At 48.2% G+C, this 25,875-nt stretch overlaps 1 protein-coding gene across 3 annotated transcripts in view; it reads right to left on the bottom strand.

Moving 5' to 3' along the window:
* SYT17 (synaptotagmin 17) overlaps positions 1–25,875 on the bottom strand; it is a 50,968-nt gene that overhangs the window by 9,938 nt on the left and 15,155 nt on the right. Inside the window, exons 2-7 of one of the 3 annotated variants that reach the window (XM_080386686.1) lie at positions 25,484–25,506; positions 23,957–24,105; positions 19,047–19,195; positions 17,992–18,611; positions 6,937–7,057; positions 5,972–6,127 (exon numbers count right to left, since the gene is read on the bottom strand). In XM_080386686.1, the coding sequence (XP_080242812.1) occupies positions 5,972–6,127; positions 6,937–7,057; positions 17,992–18,611; positions 19,047–19,195; positions 23,957–24,105; positions 25,484–25,506 (1,218 nt within the window). Of the gene's footprint in view, positions 1–5,971; positions 6,128–6,936; positions 7,058–17,991; positions 18,612–19,046; positions 19,196–23,956; positions 24,106–25,483; positions 25,507–25,875 lie in introns of those variants that run through there. The other 2 variants (XM_080386687.1, XM_080386688.1) reach the window with 2 other exon arrangements.

Here is a 25,875-nt window from a genome sequence, read left to right as displayed (position 1 = left end):
CCTGAAGAATCACCTGATCTCCAACGTCTACACCAGTCTGACCACCAGAGCTGAGGGGGCAAAAGCAAACAGTTTTAAGATCTGAGGAGCTTCAACTTTCTCAACCAGGTCTCGAGCTGCCTGGAGGCTCAGCTTTAGGACTCCCCCAGAATGAATCCCAGTGAGTTTTGTTCCCAGCTGCGATGGGTCAGTGGGTCTGAGCTGTAAGCCTTTAGCACAGCACCTCCCCCACTGCCCGACCCAGACTCGCTGGGAAAGCAGGATTCCGGAGCGGGTGGCCACCTTCAGCTTTGGTCCATCCCCATACACCCTCTTCTTCCAGGTCAGGGCTGCTCTCCTCCCCAACATCCCCACCACCAATGACTGCCCCAGAAACTCTGTCATCTGAATCCAGAGCACCCCAAAACAGTTTCTATCAAAACATCTAAAAAGTGTTCATTAGACAACATGCAAACCCAAACTGGTCTGTGCCAGAGCATCTCCAGCATCCCTGGGGCGAGGAGCAGGCCAGAGCTGTGCTCACCAGGGGCTGCCCATGCCACTAGCAACCATTTATTCTAGATACAGAAACATCCCAAAACATCCACCTCCAACAAGAAGTCCAAATTTCAAGGAAGACCCAATTCCTCAGAATTTCAAGGAAGACCCAATTTCTCTCCTCTCAAGCTGCACCACAGAAGAAATGAATATACTCAAACATGTAGTATTTCTTCAAAAATAAAGTTTCAGTGAAAGCAAACTGAACTACCCAGAACCGCATCAATTAGCAACATCCACCAACAATGACTTTTTTCCCCTTTAAAAATTCAAACTTCATTAAACAGTCCTTAAATTTTCCCAGAGGCCAAGGAAAAGGGAAAATGAGCCAACAAAGGAACCAGGTATATTGCTACTGAACGGCAATCTGTTATTTTAATCAAGTACTGCCTATTAACTGGAAGTTAATAAGAGTCCTGGGATAAAGCACCGAAGTGATCTGGGGGGCTGCAGACAGGCGTTGTTACAGCAGTGTGTGCACGAGATGCCTGATGGTGCTGTCAGCGCCTCTGCCAGAGCCGTGGAAACCATGTGTACGGGTGTGCAACCCCTCACTGTGCAACAACGCTCCCTTGGGAACTCAAATACTTAACATAAGAAATAAAATAAAAAAAAACTTTATAGATTATTAATACAGCCGTGGTCCGTTTTTAAACCACACTGAAAAGCGAAGAGAATCATTTAAAATCCTGCAAATGGCTCAGAGGAGAGTGCCTCTGAGCTGCATCTTCAGCCAGTGCTTGTGATGAAGATCTCACCAGCTGTCATGCACATAGCAAGGCTGATCCCTCCATCAACAAGCAAACCTTGCTCCAGCCTGCTTCCCTCCCCTGGGCACAGTGTCCTGTCCTGTGGGAGCCATGGCCACCTTTCACATGAGTCCCATTGCCGCTCTCCATCAGAGACACCATCAGCCCTGACATTTGTCCCAGCTGCAGCTGTGCCCTCAGCCAGAGCAGCCAGCACAGCAGGCTTTCCCTCTGCCCTTGCACAGACGGCACAAAGAAGATTTTTCCCTCTTTGGGGACCCTGCTTGCTTCACAAGCCCTAAAGATTCTGTCATGTAAACAAGTACAAGAGCATATTTAGATGGAGAAAGACACCCACAACCACCGCAGGACCTTGGGGAGATATATATTCCCTAACTGAGTGCTGAACGTTTTATTTTTTTTACAGTAAGTGATCAAAAGATGTTAACGAGTCACCAAGATGCGGTTTGCCCTGCAGCGCTGGTGGTTTTTATTGGGCCATCTGGGCTTTACTGCAAGGCAAACAGCATTACCAACGATCGTTATTAACAACATTATAATCATTAACAAAACACCACAGTGCTCGGATTTCAGGTGTCGTCTCACCTCCTGCTGCACAGCCCAGGCTTTCTGAAGGTTAGGCAGGGATTTAGAGGACAGCCTGCCCCAAATCCAGCAGCAGGGAGAGCACGGTGTCCCTAGGTGCCAGCACCTAGCCCTCCGAGCACAGAGGCTGCAGTCACACCTCAGATACCCTTTCTGCTTGGAGATGACCTTGGGCAGCGGCTGACAGCCCTGCTGGCCGGCCAAACTCCACCTTCCTCTTACCATGGGACAACGAATAATTAATGCCTTTGTTCACAGGTACACATGGATAGGAGAACATACTGTCTTTTAAAGCCCAACCCATTTCTCTGCAGGAGGTGAACCCAGGACTTGCTTGTGCTCAAGCCCAAGACGGCAAATGGGGGATGCACATCAGGTTGCCAAAAACCAGAAAGCGTGAAAAAGAACCACCCAAACCATGCACTTCTGTTACAGTATGTATACAGATGCTCACGACCTAGACAACATGTTTGATAGGGTAAATGAGAATCAAACATCATCTCCACTAGCTGTTGGCTCACTCATCATCTTTTTTCTGTCGGGACATGAGACTTGTTACAAGGATCAGCCACTTTCCTGGTTCCAGCCTCTTTTGGTGAGAAGCTGTGAACAGATGATACTTGAAGCAGCGATCCTGACCCAGGAAGTCTCCTCCTGGAGAGGACAGCTCCGCTTGAGCTCACCCCACCTCATTTTAGCCACTAAACTAGGCCGTGTGAGTTAGTGACTGCTCCAGTAAGCATCTGAGCTTGGAACGAGGGAAAGCAGCAAGACAGCTTGTACAAGGTGTCCTGCACCAACGTGAAGGGAAATGCCAGTAATATAGCATTGAATCCTGGTATGCCTAAGGAAGAGGAAAGATCTAAGAACCAGCCCAACCCCCCCAGATCTTGGCTAAGGCAGAGCTCACCCTGTGCACCCCATCCTGGAAGCACCCACTGCCCATCTCCTCATCCAGCTGCACTCCAACCCTGCGTTCGGTCCAAGCCCAGCTCTCCAGAGCACCCCCGGGAAAGCAGGGAGCAGAACAGCGCTCTGCAGAAAGCCATCCGTCCGCAGCGCGTGCACACGCAGTCCTTGCCAGAGGCACAGCAAAATACCGCATCAATTCTTCCTACGGCGCGCTAAACCCAGAGAGTTTGATTCAAGATGCACAGGAGAAAAACCCACGGGAGGAGGGAGGGGAAATAAATCCTACTTTGCCTAAATAGTGCCTTACTTCACAGTGTGGTACCAGCCACAGAGAGAGGGTCAGGAGCCTCAGCTATAGGGACTGGCACAGCTCCACCGCTTCCCAGTGAAGCCCAGCCAGCGTAAAGACAGCTGCAGACTGGGTCCAAAATACAAAGCCACAAAAAAGGTTCCTTTCAATTATTGAAGATATACTCACTTTTGGCCCCCCTGACTGCTTTTGCAGCATTCCCTCCATGGAAAGCATCACCACCCACCCTTCAAATGGCATTATTTTCCTTTTCTATTGGACTTCGACTCAACAGCAAATTTAATTAACTGGCCTAATGGACTAGAGCTGTGGATTGAAAAAAAAATAAGAAATAAAAATCAACTCCCATAAAACATACAACAGAAAGAACCACCACTGCAGCAAAAAATAAAAAAGCAAGTCAAAACAAAACAAAACAAAAAACTAGAGAAAAAAAATGTGACTTGTGCTCCTGCTTTGCAGAGATACAAACTAATAAAAAGATCCTCACGTGAGGTATGGCTTCTCCATGCTGGCAACCATTTGCTCTTTATTGTCTTTTAACAGAAGATCCCAAAGCCATTTACAAGCTTTTAAGCTGTGCAATACCCTAACATGCCAAGGTGGCAGCTAGATGGAGAATACCAGCATCCCTGTCCCAGAACTTCAGCCAAGCTGCACGCCGATCCTCATTGCATTAAAACCTCACAGACACACACAAGAAGAACCTGGTGCCACACTCCCTGCTGGGGACACGCTTCCACCAACATCCAGGTCACCTCCATCACTCAGGTGAACACTGAATGTGGCTCAGCATCTTCACCACCACCATGTCCCCTGAACCACCTCACCGCCGTGGCACCGCAGATGTCCACATAGGAGCCCGGCTTCACAGGTCCTCACAACAAGACAGGCTCTTGGCTCCTCTAAGAGGAGGCAGTGCAGGCACCAAAGCCGCAGCAGACTGTACACACGACGTGACAAACAACTCCAGCTCCAGCTGTATATTGACTATACAATATATCCAACAACCACATCTCAAACAGAGTCCTGACCCCAGCAAACGCAGCAAGCCCAGCGATGCCCGCAGCAGCGCTGCGCCGGAGCCGCACGTCACCCTCCAGTCCCAGGGCAGCCACAAGACCCTGGCCCCGCTGCTCCTCTGAAAAGCTCTGCACGCTTCTCCCCAGCTCTGGAGCTGCTGCCGACATTTCTGACCTGGGGTTATTTATTGCAATGTTCAAAGCAAACAACACGTCACTTAGAAAGTGAAGCACCACTCAACAGGCATGCCACTGACATCCAACAGCATTACACAGGATTATAAATCAGCTAACTTCCCATCAACTTCTTTGAGAATACATCCATTTGCACAGGAAAAAAATAATCAGGCATCCACTCATTAATGCTAGCCTCATCAGCCACAGTGAGGAGCGGCGCATCACCCTCACCCTTCTGGCCGACAGAGCTGCCGCAGTTTGCCTTTCCTTCTTCTATTACAAAAAAGGGGAAAACAAAGAGGAGAGTATTTCACGCCTGTCACAAGATCACCTGATGGAACTTTCCAAGAACAAATTCATCATTGCACATGCAAAGTACAGTCAGTATGACGTGCATGCAAAGCAGTGATTAATTATAGAGTTTTCGCTGAGGAAATTTCTGAGCATGAAGGGCAAAATTTAAATTGCTGATCAGCATCGCTTTTGTTATAACGTGTTTGGAAACAAACTAACGGGTTGGAATTAGGCTCCTTGTACCGGCTTTGACACCTGTATCTGCCATGTAAGAATTTTTTTTAAAAAATAATTCACAATATGTTCTTTCAGATGCAGATTCCTTTCACTTCATTGGAAGATGGCAACTCATGGGTGGAAAGTTGCCAAAAACTGTGTGTGAAGTGCAGGAGCCCAGCACGGCAGAGGAGCGTGGGGCCCGCCGCCAGCCCCTGCACCGCTCTGGGGCGAGGATGTCCGACCCTGCTCCCTCTGGTGCCCCAGTCCACAGTGCAGGGAGGGTGGACCAAGCCATGCCACAGCAGGGAAACCCACCACCTCCCGGGGTCCCTGCCGCCCTGCCTGAGACCCCCCCGCTGTGGAAAGGCACAGAAGGCACTGGCCACAGTGGGTCCCCAGCCAGGGACTCGTCCCGTGCTCCACTGCTCCTGCTCCGAGGAGCACGCCTAACCGCCGAGCTCCAGGCTGTTCTCCCCAGAGAACAGAAGCAGCAGATTCAGAAATCATTTAAGAATTCCTATCCCAGCCAGATTTCCCCAGCAGTGACAAAGGTCTCGAGCAAGGTCAGCTCTGGGACTCCTCCTGGCCACAGCCTGCGCGGCCAGTGCCGTGATCCCCAGCCGTGCCACGCGGCGCTTGGCACTGAGCCCCAGCCCTGCACAAAGGCACAAACCAACCTGCTCACAGAGCAGGTGATGCCAGCAGCAGACACCGACAGCAGCAGCATCTCACCACTAAATGATGTCGAGTACCAGCAATTATCTTTGCCAGTGTCTGGGCTCACTCAGTCCTTCCCTCTCACCCTTCTAATGTCTGACTCCATGCCGCAGCCAGTGCCGCTGAGAGGCGGTTAATGCCGCCCCCTCCTCCGCACAAAAGTGTTCCCAATGGCACCAATTAAGCACAGGACCAACGAGGTGCACTCCCAGCCCACTCCGGTCATCAGGAATGCCAGGAACAGCTTCTGCACAGGACAGAGCGCTAATTAAGCTTCCCTGGAGACTCAAGCCATTGTCACCCCTTGCAGGGTGGCCACGGGGACACCGTCCCACACAGGCTCATCCGCACACCCACCCACAGCTGCCGCTTTGTTCACCTCAGCGGCAACCATGACTGTGCTTAGCTGGTACCACCACCGCATTTACCTGTGAACACCAGGCTGGCGTTCTCCAGCTCCTCCTGTGGCACCTTGAAGCTGAAGGACTCGTTGTAGAAGGGATCGATCGTCCCCCGCATGCAGGAGGTCTTCTTGGTTTTTGTTAATTTCAGGCCATGAACAAGCTGAATTTTCACAAAGGGATCTGTGAAAACCCACAAAACACAGGCTGTGCGTTACCGGTGCCATGAGCCAGCATCCCACCCCAGGAAGGCTGAGCGCCGCAGGGAGGGACTGGGCTGGGAAACAGCACTGGGGAACCACTGTGCCTTGCACCACCGTGCTGCTCCCATCAATGCACAGCAGAGACAAAAGTCAGGCAGCTGGATTAAAAACACTCCTTGCCAAAACCACAATTAACGACAGCCTTGATAGAGGTCAAGCGCACTGTTCTTTTTGGAAAATGCCAATATTCTGGCAGCAGCAGTGGCTGGGGCAGGGAACATGGGAACACCACGTGGAACACCTGAGGACATACACGTGAAGCAATTACCGGCCGGCACGCTCAGAAATGGCAGGGAACAGCGCATGGATACTGGAAAAACCTTACCACAACCCACAGAGCAGCTAGATATCATAAATGGAACCACTGCAACGTTACCACTCAGGCAGCATCTGCAAAACACAGCGCAGCCACAAACGGGCTGCTTTACAGAACGCAACACGGGGGTAATTTAGAGCTTCTGGCTCCTCACCTCGCCCTGGTTCAGAGATTTTTATTTTAAATATGGCAAAGAAATTGACATCCTCAATTTTATCTCGGGGTAAGTGTTCCAAATACTTCCATTATTGTCTGCTATATATATAAAGTTAATATCCGGAGCCTTGTATTGATAGGAACTGAGCATCCAGATCCTCCTGGGGTCCCTCACAAACTGCAGCCTCACCATGGATCTGGTTTAAAAGCACATACAATCTGTGCACGACTAATGTGGGAAACGCACTGCCCTTTACCTGAACCTTGGCTCATGTCTGTCTGAAGAAGCTGTTTTGCTCTAATGATGTCCACGTTCAGCCTTCCCGCGCTGGGTAGGTAGTTTAGCGACAACAGCAGCTCTCCCAGCTCCACTTCATTCTGCAGTAAAAAGGAACATGGAAATTCAGAACAGAGCTCAGAGGGGAAGGGAAGAGCAGGAAGAGAAATTAAATAAATCCCATTTGTCTAAGTGCCTGAAAAATAAATTTTAGTCACGCTCTAAACTGCAACCAAGAACCATCTGGTGGTACCTTCATGCTGAGCAGAAACAAGAAAGAATATTATCCCCAGTGAAGACCGTTCTTTAATCGCTGATCCTTCACCAGCTTTTCAGCAGTCATGCAAAGAGGACCTATAAGGAAGAATTAATACGAAGTCAATAGTTTCTACCTGTTCCATTTTGAATGGTTCCAGGTGGTTCTGATCTTACCACCTGCACATCCTTATTAAAGTACAAAACACGAACCCATGGGAGAAGGCATCCTCTTTCCTTCCTAGACCCCAAGGACCACACCAGCCACGTGGAGAGTTCAGGCATGAGACAGTTAATGCACCCCTGGCTCATGAAGGCAATTCAGAGCAGACATCCCCTCTGCATCCAGCCTGTGGTACCCAGGGAGCCCGTCACTGCTTCGCCATGCCTTTGCTGCCCATCAGGCTGTACCACAGCCACAGCTTCACATCAATACAGCTGCTCAGCCGTTATTGCTTTTCCTTTTACTTAATGATGCTTAAAACTAGTAATTAAAAAAAAAAGAGCTGGAGAACTGACATCACCGCCCCTCAGACACGACAGCTTAAAATAACCTCTCCCCCCTAGCATGACCTGGCTTTGAGATGCTGTTATCCTCAGATGCAAAATATGCACAATGGAATAACTCGCTGGAAACACATCAGACAGCCCGGGCAGGGCACCGATCCATCCGCCTCATCCCAGGTCCATGCAGGAGCACAGGGCTAGTTCTCCATCACAGCCAGCCACACAGTTCAAAACCCAGCCTAGATCAGATGGTTACAGCCCATTCCCAAATGAAAGAGCAGCTGCAGTGGTATGGCAATCATAAAAAAAGGCTTAAATATCTTTACTGATGCCTCAAATATTAAAGAAATCAGAGGCTAAAGGTAGCCAATGAAGAAAAAAGCTCCGGGAGAGAATCACAGCATGCACCAACCCAAAGAGCCAGGTCCATCAGCCGGTGGGCCGGTGCACGAGGGACCCGTCTCCACAGCACTGGAGGAACTGCGGCTGGGGCTGCCAGGAAACCCACCCAGCTCACGGCTACAGAGCTCAAATGGAAAAGCACCATCTCCACCCAGCACAGACGGAGCAGAGGGCTCAGCCCAAACCCGAGGAGGCCACGGGGGAAAAGCCCCGTCCCTCTGCCAGCAGCAGCCCAGAACTTCTCACCCGGCCGCCCAGCATCACAGGATGGCTCCCGCTGACAGCAGGCCACCCGGCTCCTCGCCGAAGGAGCCAAGCACTACAGGTGACACCAGGAAATGGCATTAAAAGTTTTCCCCCAGGCACTTTGTCCTCTCTCCTCTTCCAGTTGACTGCTCCCAGCGAAGGCAGTGAGTGCGTGGCATACAAGAGCAGGTGGCAGGCTGAGCAAATCCTGCACCTCCCATCCTACATAATACAATTCAGTTTAATTCCATATCCTTTGTTTTGGCTTTCCACAGAAAATATGGCAACAGGCTGCCCGGTTTCACATTGAAGGTCTCTGCGTTTCAGGAGCTGGCAAAGCAACCCCTCTGTGTCTAACCCTGCACATTTAATGAGCAAAGGACAAGAGAAGCATCGTGCAGGGAGCAGGGTGAATGCTGCAAGTACAGGAGCATCATCCTGACTCAGCCGCCGGGTGAAAAGCATGAATCTACATCACAGACCCTAAGGCAAACCCACGTGCCTTCCTCGTGTGCTCCGCTGCTCCAGGAGCCAGCTCCAGAGCCAGCCTCCAGCATCCACGCCAGGCTGGCCCACCTTCTGCCCCTCTCCCCCGTGAGAAAAAGTGTCTGATTTCTTACCCCAAACTCCTTTTGTCACAGCATCTCTTGGGTCACATTACATGGCAATATACGACTGCACAGCACACACACGTTCACCATCATTTCTTCCATTGCTATAGTATTTTTGCTTCACCGAGAAGGCATCCCTCTTCTGTCAACCTCTGCCAACTCCCGTATCACAGCTCTGTTCAGTATATGGTATTTTAAGTTCCTTCCATCAGAAAGCCATTCCCCCGTACAAACCACTATGCACATGATGCTCACGACTTCTGTGAGGTCAAGCCGTACCTACACACATCACTGTGCCTGACGGTTGCACAACATAAGGATCTGAAACAGTCTCACACCCAAGGTGATTTAAACATCATCGAATTTAAACCATCTTTGGTTTGATTTTCCCCAAAACTGCTCCTCTTGAGTCTGTGGCTGGAACAGCCTGAAGACACATTTATCATCAACAACAGTCAGTGACTTCAAAACCTCTTACCAGGACAGTATCACAGCACCCACACTGCCACCCATAACAGGATTCACCCGCGGTACCCCTGGACTCCAGCTCATTTTTGTAACTTGATGACATTTTTAACGTATCCAGTCCTACTGCCACTTGCCCTCACTGCTGCGTCAGGTTCCATGCAGGCTTTAATTCCTAGAAATTCAGGTACATTTGGACAGCACAAATTAGGAAACTAATTAGTGATGTTATTACCTGCTGGGAAAAGACAATCAAACAGCTCCAGCTGCGAATACCAAACTTCTGGCACAGCCAGGAGGCAGGACGGCACTGGGCAGGGATGTAGGAGTTTATAAGTCACCTCAAGCTTAAGAGTGCTGAAAACCCACATTAAGATTTGGGGTAATTACTTCTGGATCTGTCCATTGGTGGAACCTGCTGACCTTACGCAAGACCTACAGGAACAGAGTCAGGGAACCCTGGGTCAGGGAGGAGTGGTGAAGCTCGGCAGGGGGAGGTAGGTCTCCATCCTTCCAGCACATTTACGTTTATGCTCCATTTAAAAAAAAATGCCCCACATTGCATGCTGCCAGTATCAGACCGGGTATGTAGCACCTGCTGAGGCACAAGCAGAAGAAACAGGCTTCTACCCCCACCTGAACCCTCCCCAGCACCGTGTCCCATCATCCCTGCAAGGGTTACTGAAGGAGCCACGGTAACGGACCCATCACACAGCTGCCCAACCTCCGAGCCTTCAACAGGTACAGGTAAAGCTAAATCCCTGATTTCCTGGGGGACCTAATCTAACAGGGATATGTGCACCTCTAGCGAAATCTGTTTCACTATCTCCACTTAAATTTGAGTAAGGTGAGATATAAAATGCTACATAATAAAGCATGATCCGCCCAAGTCAGAAGACAGACTACCACCAGCTTCATTAAGTTCCCAGTCAGGCCTCATTTCCCAAACCCCACCAGCACCTTCTGCCCCTTAGTGCCTTTCGAGCGTGCCCAGATTGCTGTGAATTGCTCTGGGGAAAGACACACACCACTCGGCGCAGAGTGGCGTGTGGAGGGGTGCAGGAGGGGTGCGCTCAGAGCCAGCAGGATCGCAGCCGCCCCGCTGGAGGCAGAGCATCAGCAGTGCCTGCAGCAGTCACAGGAGGTGTTTTCAGATGGAAACCCAGGTCCCCGGATAGCTCACCTCACCGTACCAGTGACTCAGCCTCTCCAAGGCACTTAAGCAGCCAACCGCCTCTGATCTTCTAAATGCATTATTTCTAGCTTAGCCACAAGGATCTACGAAATACACTTCAAATCCTGCCACGTGCCCAAGGGGGCATGAAGCACTTGAGAAAACAAATCAGTGGCCAGCAGCCATCACGTGTTCCTGGCTGGCACGTTGGGCCAGCGCCGCCTCCACCACGCTCACTAGCTTTCTCCTGTTCTTTGGTCACCTGTCATCATTAGCAAGCAAGCAAGGAACTAATGGGCTGCTCCGAAACTCCTAAGGTACAAGGCACACCTCCCTAGGTTTCAGCTGGCTGCGCTTTGCCCGACAAGCCCACACCACGGCGTACCTTTGCTGATGTGACAGTCTGGCTAACAAGACACGCGGGTGGCACAGCTTGTGTCAGAGATGGCAATGGGGATGCAGACAGAGCGGCAGCTCAACGGACTCGCTGGCTCAGCAGGCAAAAGGGAGACAACTGGGGACCACAGCGGGGTCCACTATGAGATGGAGAAACAGGACCTTTCTTGTTATGGGTCAGAGGAGAGACTCAGCTCAGGAGAGACAAGCAGCCACAGAGGTCTCAGGTGGCTTGTGGGGCCACAGGAGCTACCAGGGTGCTCCTCCATCCCACGGACCTACCAAGCTCACCCACACCTTGGAAACACTGTGTTGCCATAACCACCAACCCCCAGACCCACCGCCTTGTCTACAGTCCAGGTTTGTCAGCAACAGCATTAAGACACGTCCTGCTGGAACACAGAAGCACAGCTTTTGTTTCGTCACACACTGGAACGTCCCCAAACCCGAGGCTCGCACGGGGGCCAAGCCAAGCAGAGGGGTACAAGTACAAGAGGTGCCACCAGCACGTTGTTCACTGTAGGGAAAGGAAGAGGCTGAATTTTACTTCTCCCAGGTCTTTTCATCAGGAAACTAACAGGCTGTTGGTTTCACCTTCAATATTTTGTTCACAGAACGCAGTGTGCAGAGGTACCCCTCAGGCACCACAGTGCAAAGGCATCATTCTAGTTGCCATTATTATGCTGATGATGCACTGATTTGTGCTGAGATCCCAGGTGACCCTGCAAAAGCAATTTCCTGTTTGATGAGGTGCTGGAGTGACACCAAACCTGGGATGTCCAAGACTCTCCTGAAGCTCTGATTAACATTTCACTCGTGGCTGTTCCTCTCCACAGCTGTATTACACAGCCAGACATTTGGAGTTGCAGCCCTGGGCTCGCCTGTGATCCAGAACCTTCTGCAGTTACTGTTTGGGTTGAACCAGACACACATAAGAAGGTGGTTTTTTTCTTTTTTGTCATCTCTGAAACACAAAGAGGCTACCTCAAGGGAAGAGAAATTTTCAATTAATGCCACTTGCACATCTTTGTTGGATCAGGGCAGTTCTTTCCTCACAGCCCTCCAGACTGCAGGCTGTGCGTTGCTACAACACCAGCACAGATCTGCAGCTGAAACCCTCCCCAGTTCCCGATGGGAACCAGAGCACATTACATCAGCACAGACATCTATGCAACGCTCCTAATGAAGTTTCAGATTGATTTTCCTCTTCAAGGTTATCTGTGATGGTACCTCCAAGCACATTAGAAAACTGATGGTTTAGAACAGTTTGCTCTAACAGGCTTTCTACAGCATCCTGTGACATGCAGCAATCATTTCAGGAAGGCTGGGCTATGAAGGACCAGAACCTGAAAAAAAATATATACCTACCAATGGCTAAGAACAGTGTCACCTACGTAATAGATGCCAACTAGATGTATGATGAAAAGAGTCACAAAATCCCTTCTAAAGTCTAACTGGCTTTATATCAGTCTGGACAGCCATGACAAAGCCTCTCCTGTGCAAAAAAGCTTTGGGAAGAAGATTTCCTATGAAGAGGTCCTGCCCACGACCCCCACTAACCCCTCCTGTGGGCTCCTCCTCAGCAGAACACCCTCCACAGCACCCCATTCCTCTGCGGAAAGGACAAGGGCTGAACAGCACAGAGGGGAAGAGATGAGGTGACCGAGATGACAGCTGGAAGCACAAGAGACAGATAAGGATAAAGAACAGAAAATGATCAAGAAGAAAAATGTCTCAGTTCTGAAGCTTTGAAGACTGGAAAAGGAAAAGGGGGGGAAAACTCACTGAAATGGACCTGGGGGAAAAATACAGACACAGAGCGAATGAAAGATGGTAGAATGTCATAAGCCAAAACACAACAACAAACCACAGGTGAAGAGCTAAAAATGTTGTCATCATGACGGACCAGCATCCATCATGGCGTCCCATCACAGTTCCCTCAACCCCACTGACCTGCGGAGTGGTGGCATCCCGCCTCCAGCCAGGCTTTGCCCAGGACATCCCACCCACCAGGCACAGGGAAACTGCCAGGTTGATTTTAACACCTTGCTAATGAGTGAGCATAGCTCCACGTAACCGATCCACATTCATCATCAGTGATTCTGCATCACTCCTTTAATGAAGCAACCACTAAGCTTTGGTACAGCTAAAAAAAAAAAAATGAAAAAAAAAAAACCCTCTGACAACATTCATGTTCATATTTAATTTCCCATGACTGTCATGAACGTGGACCCTCGTTCCCCACCGACACACACAGCCTTGAGCCCAGCGCTGTGCCAACCCTCCGAACCCAGCCTCTGTCTGTCCGGCGCTTTAAGCCCATGCAAGAGATGGGTGCTGGCGTTATCTTCACTACTACAGCGTGCTACCGACTGCAAGGCATCACCCACGCTCCTCAAGGACGGCTCCTTCTCAGGGCTGCAGCGGGTAAGCCAAGGAACAAGGATGCTGAGCCCAAACATGGTACAGGCACAACTGGAGGCTTCCAAGCAGCGTGCCACAACCACCCGGCTGCACGGCAGAATTCAACGTAGCACGCAAGAGGAATGCTCCGAAATGAGTCGCTCCCCAAATTCTGGATTCCTGTCTCCCTCTTCCTTCCCAGCCAAGGCGTGGTAAGCAAAAGTTACGGAGAGCTGCTACAGCCAAGCCATCCCACTGGTAAAGCACATGCCATTTTGAACACAAAAAGCTCATACTAGTACACTCATAGTACAAAGTTTAAAAAGCAAGTCCAACACATAGTCCCTCCACTATAAAAACAGCTTAATTTGAGAGGAGAAGGAATTTTTATGCTATTTTCCCACCACGACCAGGCAATTATTTTTTTTTCTTTTGTGGAATGATCTCCAAGCTCTCATTACTGCTGGTCTAAAACATTTATTCCTGCCCACTCAAATCTGCCAAAAGAGAAATGAATCATATGTCAATAAAACTTGGGGTCCTGAACATGTGTTTCAAAATTAATCTTAACAGCAAAATGTGCGAATCCGAGCCCAGCTACAGCAAGGCCTGCCAACTTCATTCATGGTAATTAAGCAAAGCCACACTCGTTTAAGGGGATATTTAAGGAGTGCAGAGTGTTCCTATGGGGACCAAACTCAAGAACTACTCCAGGAGCAGCTACCGCGCTTCAGAAACACGTTAATTACTCTGCAAGAAAAAGCCTCCCAGAACCACCAAGACTAAAAAATTTGGTAATACCTGCACTGACATTTTCTACAAGGAGTAAGTCCTGCTTAGTTGCTGGCTCTGATGATGCATTGGCCAGCAGCTCCCCTGTGCCGCCGCTTTGGACTCAGTCCCTCTAAGCGCTCGATGCATGATCCAAATGAAAAAAGCACTTGGGTACAGGTACAGACTTTTGCCTGAAGCTTAGCACCAAGGGGGTTATTGCACTGATCCCCCAGGGCTGTCAGGACAGCACACTGCTCCCCCATATCCAGGTTCTCTGACAAGCCATTCCCAACATAAGGAGGGCTGCGAGGCTGCACTGCCCACCTGGTTACACCCAGGGTAAGTTCTCAGGTGGTTAGTTAACAAGCAACGCCCTGAGGCAGTAATGAAGATATTCTGCTGTTAATGGCAGTGGGCTTCCACCCACTACAGGGCTGTACATCCCACCCACAGGCCTGAGGAGCTCATCCTGGTCCAGCTTGCAATGCCATCAGCAGAGCTGTGGCTGCAGAAGCTGGACCATGCCTCAGCCAGGGAGCCCCCCGCTCAGCCCGGCTGACACAGCACACACCAAGACTGCTGGCATCCCCCATCTCCTTCAGCAGGGCTCACCCGTGCTGACACAGCCCTGCACCGCAGCAGCACCGCAGCTCTGGGCTGGATGGGGCTCAGCCTGACGGTGGGACGAGGACTCAGCACCCGCCTTCACTTGCACGCTCTGTGGCAATGGCTCCCAGGTGGGGACAGCAAGTGCAAAACCCATGTTCACCTTAGGCCACTCTCTTTGCTCCATCCACAAACCCTGACTACCCCACTCCCACCAGCATGACAAAAAAAACCTTCTCCACAGCTCCTGCCAGCTGGATTCGCTTCCCTCGTTCCTCCAGCTCATGACGTTTCTGTCTATAAATGCCAATAAAAAAAAAAAAATCATGTATTTTGTGTCTTTCATCTCTACGTATCACATCTTCGACTGTCTATTTTTCTCTCCCTCCTCTTGCTGGTTTTCCAAGCACCTGCTTCAGCGTTTTCTGCAGCAGGATCTTTATGGGGTGGGGGGGACACGCTGCTGCCAGCTGCTGCTCCGTGTCAGAGCCCCAGGGCAGCCAACCCAGCCTGGCAAATCTTCATCAACTAATGACCAGAAGTGCACCACGGTGGCTTTGTGTTGCTCTCTAGAATCCGAGGACACCTTCTGCAAAAGAAAATGCTATTGCACGTAGATTTTTTTGTCCCCATCTACTCACAACATGAAGTACACTTCAGCAGACTTGAATCCAATCCAACAAGAAACTAATGAAGGCTGTCTGTCCCTCAGCTAATCAAGCAAAAATGTGAGAAGTATAAAAAAAATTGTCAACATGTCAAACCTATCATTTCACAGGCAGAATCTTCCAACTAGCAATCAAAAAAACCCCACAAATTCCTCGCACAAGCATAGCTGTTATTGAAAGTCATGAAAATGCATTTTTTTAAAGTAGTAAGCTTTATTGTTTTACTTCTTCCAGGATTTATTTTAACCCTTTGATCAATGAATTTAACTTTAATCACCACGAAGATAAAATGTACCTCATTCGATGAACTTTAAAAATCTTATCCCTGAGAAAACACGGGAGGATGATACCAAACATCCTCCCTGGATGTCCTAGCACAAGTACTGTTGTTCCCTTTGCGGTTGCAGTCTGCCAGCTAAGATAAAAAGAACAAGGAAGTACGAAAAGACCAAAACAAGCACTTCACTGATGGAGGTGCGAAGGACTTTTTGCTTAAATTGAGTCTTTCCAGATGACAGCAAGCAGATAAATGCAAGAGGCATGTGAGGTTAGGCCTGCCCATTCAAATGGAGTTCTCTCTCTCTCTCCTTCCTTTTATAAACCTCAGAAATGCCAATTTCTGCACAAATAATTTTGCTTGAACCCTGGTGAAGCAGACAGCACTGCTGAAAACAGCAGCAGCTTTCAATGAAACTTGGAGAGGGAGGGAGGGAGGGCTGGCTCCGAGCTTGGCACACGAAGGCAGAGATGATCTTGTCTAATCAAGGTCTGTATTAGCTGTGGAATGAATCCATGTCACTAATAGAGAGATACATAATACAGAGAAGTATTTGTCATGCAAAAGCATTGGGGGGGAGGGGAAAGCAAGGCTGCATGGTGTGAATCATGGGAGGATAATGGGATGCAAAAAGGAGAGCTCTGTCCTCAGATACACTGTGCAGAGCCCATGATGAACTGCTAATATATATTAAAAAAATAATAATTAAAAAAACCTGTTGCACGCATTCGTAAATAAACATTTGGGGAAAAGGCTCAGGCAGCAAGGGGAGCCCAGGAATATCTGTCTCTGTTCATTTTCCTTACGGACCGCTTCATAACACAGCTGTCCCCTCACTCCCCACTGCCACTCTGCCCAGCAAAGCAGATCCCACTGATGTGAGGACAATGTCCTACATAAATACATGCTCAGGGACCCCATGATCTTGACTTGTGCACAACATTCAAAACCTTCCTTTTTACCTGAGCATTGCTCAGGCTAATCCCGTAACACTCCTATTAGTGCAAATGTTGTCGGCTCTCCTGCAGTTACCAGGGGTCTTGGTCTTCATTCCTCTTAGATGCTGCAGAAGGTCTGAGCAAGAGGTAAAAGCACTCTCAGCCCCTCTGCAGTTCACATATTAACACTGCTTGGTGGGTTTTACTTCGAGAAATGTCTGATCACAAGTTTCCACTCCAAATGAGACTCTTGGACTCACACCATAAATCAGCATTGAGGTCAGTGATTTACCTCCGGCTATACCACCCTTCTGTGCACACATAAAAAGCAAAGAAAACACAAACCACCCAAGTTCACACAGGGGTTTGATGCAGCAAAGGCTCTAAAACTTAGAAATTGCAATCCCAGAGCAGGGAAGGAACCAGGAGAGGCAATCCTGTTATACCAGCCTTGAGTGGTACTCCTGGCATTAGCACAAACATTTGATGTGCTGCTCACACTACACTCTTAGTTCAGCTTTTTACGGTGTCCTGTGCCTCTAGCTATGTGGGCAACACTGCTAGTAGCAAATCCAGCAGCTAACCACGGTTCCTGGTTGCAAAACTCAGACCTTTCCACTGAACAGCTCTTTTCCTGGCTAGCAAAGAGGTGGCGCTGACCAGGGCTCTTTCCTGAGAACAGAGGTGGAAGTACACAGACCCTCTGCATCTTCTCTGCCCATCCCATCAGATGGCCAAACCCAGCCCAAAAGGCATGCTCCAACTTGCCTGCATGCAGCGTGCCACCTACATCAGACAAAACCTATGGCAAGTTTATTTCCTTCAGGTTCATGATGAAAATAAATTTACCACGACCTCGCAATTCTTTTGCTCACAAGTCTGTGCAGATTTTGCCTTCTACGTGCTTTACTGAATCAAAACATTACTGAACTGGCACCTGTGGTTCCCCTCATGTTCTCAAAGCCCTGCGACGTTAACAACCACAGGGGTGACCCAGATGAGATGGTGTCACTGCAGTGTCAAGAAAGATCTTCCAAAAGGTGCAGGCTTCCCAGCATCCCTTAGTTGTTCTCATTAAGGTGACAGAGCATCTTTTGCCATGCCACCTCCTTTGAACACGAACCACAGCTCCTCTACCTCACGGCGTTAGTTACAAGACCAGTTATAGGCTCGCATTATTTCAACTCAGCAGATGCTGTACAAACACGACGACAGCAACTAATTAGAAACTGCATTACTTGCCAACAAGCAAAGGAACCACACAAAAACACCAACGAGAAACATTCTGGCAATAATCTGATAAATTCTGTTACCTGAGAACTAGGCACAAGGGCTTTCCACCAGTGTCCGCCTTTCACAAGGTCTACATCGCTCAAGGGCATTGACACTTTGCCAATAACACAATGGCGTGAGAATTTGTCAAAATCCACTACGGTTAAAAGCAGAGTTCTTCTCTGGGCTTCTAAAAAGGGGATTTCAAATGTGTACCTCTCTTCAAACACCGGGTTCTGCGTTTTGCGTTTCACTCCGGTCTGCTTGGAGTTCTTCTGGTCAGGAAGAAGGCAGATCTTCACGTAGGGGTTGGAGTGAGCCATATCTTGCCTCGAACCGTCGTAAGAAATTGGAGGAGGCAGATCTTTAGCCTCGATGACTCGTACTATTAGATAATTATGCAGCAGATCGTACTGTGTGCTAAAATGCAGCATGCCCAGCTGATACTTAGATAAGATCTCCTCATCGGTCAAGGAGTCCATATCATCACTATTGGAGTCAAGAGAGTACAGTCTTGGTTCAAATTTTCTAAAATAGTCATCAGGGGTATAGGTTTTCCGCAGGATAGTTGGCTGAACTATTTCTTTCTTAGCTCCTATTATTCCAAACTCGATAGGTTTAATGTCAATTAATGGAGAACTTGGCCTCCTCGACTCTAAACCTAAACGAGAGAAACACACAAATATGATGGTTAGAAACCCAAGGGAAGCCACTCCAGGCTCAAGCCAACTCGCGCTTCTTTGGGTGCAGCCACTCTGTGCCTGTGCGATGCTCAGCCCCGCAGGCTCCCCCGTGGGACTTCTCACCATTACATCACCAACAATTAACAGCACCACCAGTCCTGCTGAAGTGCAAGCTCGGCTATGCTTCCCCCCTTCCCATCCCCGGCCGTTTTCATGTGCAACCACCACACACATGCTTCAGCAAGAAAAAAAGGGCTGGCCCCCTCCACCACGCTCCTGCAGAACAGGGTGAGATTTTAATCAATGTACCTTCGACTTGACTTGATTCCCTGTCTAAAAGATGAAAGAGCAAGAACTACAGTTTGATTTTCTTCCCCACAAGAATTACATTAATGGTGGAAGGACGACCTTACTTGAAATCCGCCTCGTGAGGCTGTAAGTGGACCGTGATGCATCCGAAGATGACCGCCTTCTGTCAGGGGAAACATCCTGAAGAGTGGGAGGCAGCTCACTGATTGTATTATCAGAGTCTCCATCTTTGTCCTCATTTTGGCTGCTTATCCTGTTATAACGAGAGACCTTTGGGTGATTCAACCCAGGAAAAGGAGATATACAGAACAGAAACGCATTCTGGTATTCTGGGTCTAATCCTGGGTGCACATCCCTGGATGCTGCAGGGTATCTCCTGATCTATCTGGCAAGCAAAAGGCTGAGCAGCTGACTTCAGACCTGTGTGAAAACCAGATTCTTTATCTTTCTGCCTGTCTTTCAGTTATATCAGTATTAGAGCACGACACAGGCCACACAGGCACATGTGACTCAGATCTTAAACAGAAGTATTGTATTTGTCTTTAAGAAAAAAAGAAAGAAAAAAACCAAAACCCCACAAACCACAAAACCCAAACAGGAGCTTATTGCTGCAAGTTCACCCTTTGGAAGCACAGACTTTTCTGGGAATTAACCAGCATGGGAAACCAGTGTGCTCAGACATCTCAAACCTGTCACACACACCCTTCAGTAAAATACTGCTTGGCAGGGACACCTCTAAGGTTACAACACTTGATCTTCTATATACAGTACACTACGGGCTATTTATTGACATGCTTTTTGGAATAACTGGCTGCTTTTTATCTGCTTCTATAAAACAGAGATGATTCTCACCAGACAGCAATTTTCCTGCCCAGGGGGCTCGGCGCGAGCAGGGAAATTGGCAGGATCTAAGCAACAAGGCAAGTTTCAGTGAGAGCTGCAGCATCTCTGAGAAAACTCAACAGAAGACCGGCATCATGAAGAAGTCCACATGTAATTCCCATTTCAGTTTGTGTGTGTGTGTGTATATACGTATCTATGTTCTTTTCATATAAAACAATGCTCTGGTTAAGCACCTCAGCAGTTCACAGAAGCAGCCAGGACCTCCCAGCCTCGCCTGAACGAAGAGCGAGAGCAGGCAGCAACAACCCCGGGAGGGGAAGTCTCCGACTGCGTGTGCAGAGGAGAGCGGCTGCCGATGGGAGTGAAATCACACAACGGTGTCTGACGTGTGATCATGCAAAATAAGCCTTTTGGGTAATCCATGAGACAGAGTACTCTGGAAAGCATCAGTGTGAAATGAGCAAGGCAAAGGGGGAAACTGTGTGAGTTTTGCTCCTGATTCACCCTTTCTGTGTGCATGGCTCGGCTGGGTATAAACAAAATACGTTGAATCATTTTGCTTTAGTAACCAATGACTGGAGGAGAGCAATAAATACATCTGCAAAAAGCAGTAAACTCACAGAAAAGGCCCCCCAGATACAAAACAGATTTACACTGGAAATTCTTATCCAAACCCACAAAGCTCACAGCAGGATCCATGCAAATCTCACCAATTCAGAGGAACACAACTCATCCACATTAAAAAAAAAAAAAAAGAAGTCTATTAATAATCAAAACCAAACCCTATGCTAAAAGGGGCACACAGTATTTGCACAACTCTGCAGCCCATTAAAGGTAGTCCAAGTCATGCAGTTTGACAATTAATCAGTACGTGGAACACAAACAGCTTTTTCATGGCTAAACGTGGGTCTATACAACGATAGGTAGCATTTGGATGTACTCGTGTTGGAGAAGCAAATGCACAGCACAAGGAGAAGGCAGGGTGAAAAGGGAATCAGGAAGAGAGGCATTAAGGATGTTCTACAAAGGGTAAACGTAATAGTGAGTTAATAACATACAGATGACCTTTAGTAAGGAAATTGCTACTGAGCCACAATAATTTTTCCTCAAATAAACTTTGGCTCTGGTTAAAGCAGCTCTGTTTCTGTTTAATCTGAACCTTTGGGAAGAGAAGTCGTGTCCTGATTTCAATTCAGTCTCACGGACCGCGCACCGTTTGTCTTTGTGGTTTGTGCAGAATATTCCATAACAGGCAGCTCCAACACAGACTCTCATTCCCAGCCCATTTCGGCAAAGACCCAGATGCAAATGCTCTTCGTGAAATAACAAGAAGCTATCATGCATTCAGGTCAATACGATTAGACTCAGTCCAACAAGAATTCTTTTTTCCTAAGTTGCCACTGTAAAACATTCAGAAAGTGAGAAAAATCACGTCTCCCGAGAGGAAGGGTTTAAACTTGCAGCTTTAACATCCCCTCCTGAATTTCCAGGAAAATGAGTTTTTCCAAAGGGAAAAACTATGGGCAAAAAATAATAGGAGGATTATTAAGCACGGGCATTCAGATGTTTGCTAGCAGGCTCAGGATGACCACAAAGCAGTTTTCCCCTGGGGACTGGGCAGCGAGGTAAGGAATGAGCAAACAGCATTCTGGATTACACCAGTGTTCTGGGCCCACGCAGAAGTGGCAAGGTGGAAAGATCTCAGCAGAAAACCTAGACCTATTTTTAAAACACTTTTAGGCTGCGAGCAGGGAATACAATAAATTGATTTGTTTCTAAATTCAATACATGCATCTAAAGGCAGAATATGGTGGCATCGTATCCATCTTCCATTTTAGGGGTTTCCACTGAATCCAAAAGCCCCCTTTTCACAAATAAAAGAAAAAAAACAAGGATGAGGGGTCAATTGGCATACACTGATCTCTGAGCACTTAAAAACATTCCCACTAAACACCTTATTCTGAGACCAATTCCAGACTCTTACGCTCCTCACACATCTAACCGCAGACATCATTTCCTACCTCCAAAAACACACACAGAGATTTAAGAGTATTGGATCAACAGTGAAAACAGAAATCTATGGCTTCTGAATTCTGAGCCAGCAGGGTCTGAATGGGATTGTTTCCACCCTAAACCTACCCGCAGGAAGAGTTTGGCCCTCCCATTGATCAGCAAACAACATGCACTGTTTCTGTCTGCTGCCCTTTGCTCTCCTTCCCTCTTTGTCTTCCAGACTCTTGCTCCTCTACAGGCTCATTCTCTCTCCCTCTCCTCTCAATCACATCCCCTCAGCCCCCTGCCCTCTCTCTGTCTCCTCTGCTCTCTTTGCCCTCCCCACTTGGCTCGTGCCTGGGTTCCCTCACCACTTTCCAGCAAAGTCACCCTGGAAGCTTAAAGCATCACCATCTTCCCTAGCACCACCCTGGGTCCACCTCAGCTCAAGCAGAGGAGCCCACAGCCTTTTCAAGCAAGCAAACCCTGATCTCCAGCTTCCACATCAACGTGTGTTAACGGGCATCCTCAGAGACCACAGGATTTGCAACATTGCCAGAGGAGATGGTGACATCAGTGACCCTAAGGCATGGCAGCATCCACACCTCCTTGCAAAGCAAAGCCACTTCTCTCGTGTGTCCTCTTCTTTGGTTCCTGCTGCCCCTCTCAGGCATTACCCCTGGGAACTCACCTTCTCTCAGCACTAGGGCAGAACAGGGAGACCCTAACTGCATCAAACTGCCTGAGCCTGGAAGGGAAGATGGATACATGACCTAGGCCAGGGTTCGAGGACCCTACCCAGGGCTGCTAGCATGAGTAGGTGCAGCATAAAGTGCAACGTTGTTGATGAACTGGGCTTTTACATTTTCAGAGCAAACTGTCTTCTGCTGATGGCCATTGTAACAAGTTAATTGTAAAGGCTTTCAGATGGAGCAGCACTGGGGGAAGACAATACAGGCTGGAGAAAGCATTTTATGAGTCCAAAGGTCTCCATGTTCTCTGCCTATGGCAAAGTCCACCTCATCTGCAAAGTCACCATACACCCAAGTTTTGAGATCGAAAGATGAACGGAGCTTCAAAGCTTACAACGACCCTTTAGCCAGACAGAGGGATCCAGCAGTCAAAGACTACGCCATGGGGCAGTCACCCCAGCCCTAACACACACCATGTCCCTTCCGCTCCTCAGCGCACCAGAGAAGCTCTGAAGCATCCCCTCACAGCCAGCCTAGCAACTTGTTCCCAAGCATGCGCTTGCTCCTGCAGCAATCTTTCCACATCCAATACTGCAGCCTCATCACGGTGTTCTCCTGTGCACAATGCTTTCCTATTTAGCATTGATTTTGTTTCCATTTCCCATTAGTTGCAGGTGAATCCATTGCTGGACATACATCAGACTCTTAAATATGCTGCTCCAGATTTAAAAACCACTCTAACACATCTTGAACATCTCTGGTTTTATTACTTCAGTATTAATTACCATCCTATTCTACCTGGGTTCCAGTGAGTATATAGATGAGACTGATTTAAACATGAGGCAATTTATTTAATGCTGCACCAAGACATGGACCTTCTAGACCTGACACAGAATAACAGTAGGTACTCACAGGAGTAGTTAAAATTAAGTGTCTCAGTGCCTAGGTCCAACTTCTGAGCATCATATGATGCACTAAAGAGGCATCTCCTGTGCCTCTAAATGAAACTTTAAATTAATTTCCCCTTTAGAGCACATATGAGGTACACCTTTCATCTGCCTATATGATAACCACCTTCACACCAGGATAAGAAAATATTTCAAAACAAACTCATCAGCATTTCAGCAAAGCTGAAGTGCTCCAAAGTGCTGGGCCATTTGAGGAGGAAATAGGACTGAAGATGAAAAGCATCTTCAGAAAAGGGTGCACAGCTGAGCCAGTTACCAGCTTGCTATGCTATCTTACAAAATAACTTCTTACCCATCAGACAAACATTTTACAAAGACTCACCTTACTATCTGAGCTAACAGGGCTGCCCTTATTCACCTTGCCGTTGAGTAGCCTATGTTCCCACCCTCAGCAGGAGGTTCCGCCTTTCCAAGCCAGATCCCCTGAATGTCCTATTACCATTTCGTATCAATACCCTCATTACAGCTGAGCAGCCCTACTCCTCAGTTAAAGCGAGGAAATTATGCATCTAAACTTACAGCCAGGCTGGAGTTTGAGCAGGAAAAGGTCCAAGGATTTCAACTTCATCTTCATTTGTTTGACAACAGCTACAGTCGAAACACTTCTGACAACAATTTCTACAAGTCCACCGGCACAGCAAGAGATCCGAGATCCTAGCGAGCAGACCCTGAAGCCATTGGAAACCAAAGTACAAGATTACAACCCATCAATAGCTATTGAGAAATAACATTCAGCTGTATTTACGTTTGTGTTTCTGCAACAGAACATTAAGAACTATATTTATTCCATCTATATCAACAGACAAGTGCTATGCAGTTATCAGCCCAACTTCACTGATGCCATAAGAAGGCAGGAAAATAAGCATTCACCGCAGGTATTTCCCCCCTAGTAGCGATGTATTATTATGTAGGTTGGCAAGAGGGTGATTTACAAAACACTACAGCGTAGCAATATGCTAGAGTGGAAACATGCTTACTCTTTCATGTACATCCACAAACTAATAGGTGGGCAAATGTACAATAAAAGGAATTAAAAACAGAAGGCAAGTGAAAGCTCCAGTTTAATGCGGCAAGGGTCTGTTTAATTAACACAGCAACATGAACACATTTTGTCCCTGCAGAGGTATCAGTATGTAATATTTGTATGATCCATACACACAGAGATTACAGCCCAACAAACTTGCCACTATAATGAATTAGCAACAGCACACTATCCACATGCCTCCTCTCTGCTGTGATCATTAATTTAACAAAGAACCTTCAATTATTTTGTTTTTTAAGAAGTTACTTGACCCAGAAAAATATTTCTTAGGTTTCCATGGTGGCTGTGGCAGCATCACCTGTAACGGCGCTCCTCTGCTGTTACAGCCACGGGGAGTGAGCACCCCACGGAGGCTGCTGCCCCACGCCTTTGCCACCCCCAGTGCCTTCCCTCCACTTCACAGCTCTGCTTGCTTCAAGCAAGTTCAAGAGCGAGCAGAAAGCCAGACCTTAGCCCCTTTCCCACTCACACCAGCTCCAACTTCCGCAGTGCATAAGGCTCGCCAAGCAGCACAAGGGCACCGCTAACAAAGGGCATCACCCCCGAGTCACGGGGGGGAGACCCCAGCTGCCAGAGCACAGCATGGGCACATCCAGGGTCGAATGCTTTGCGATTATATGTGAACTTGAAACGTTCCTAAGAAGCTGAAGATATGAAGAATGTGAGATCATCTCCACAGATATCCCCCCAAAATACTCAAGACATTTGCAGTATTCACGAGTGTGCAGATACCAGGGCACTATCACACCATGCAAAGGGGTTCCCTTGGAGGAACGCAGATCTGCAGAGAAGATTCCACAGGAACATTTCTTTTGCTCCAGTAAAACACAAGAATTTTTTCCATAAACAAAATCTGAACATCACACACACAAAAAAATTATCAGCCCCAAATGGGGTGCATTACTTATATCTAGGACATCAGTAAAGAGTCAGAAAATACGAGACAATCCCCTCAGGATGGAGAGAGGAGACAGAGCGGAGAGTGAATCATCAGATTAACTCACCTCATTTATTGGTTCCAACTGTCCTTTTAGACATCCAGCATGAAGCAAAGGGGAACAAAATGAAAAAGACAAAAACAGGTTAGCAATGCTCAAATAACTTTAAATTTTCTACCAGGACATGCCCCGGCCTGGGATGAGCTTGAATTTCTGGCAAGACAGTACCTTGTAGATGTTAGAGGAAGGAGAGGTCTCCTGACCGGGCATCAGCTTCTGCTGTCTCTAGTCCTTCCCCACCAAGCTCCCTCTGCTCCTCCTTCCCCAGGATCAAAACTCCCAAGCCCATCCCAGAGCACAAAAACCCTGCTCACTGCCCCTTGCTCACAGGGTATCACACAACCGCTTTACTTCCTTGCCTTTGATAACCTGTCTCTAACTGCAGCAACTACTTGCTG

The sequence above is a fragment of the Falco punctatus genome (assembly GCF_963210335.1).
Source record: "Falco punctatus genome assembly, chromosome: 4".
NCBI lineage: Eukaryota > Metazoa > Chordata > Aves > Falconiformes > Falconidae > Falco > Falco punctatus.
This window is presented reverse-complemented; position numbering and strand designations above follow the sequence as displayed.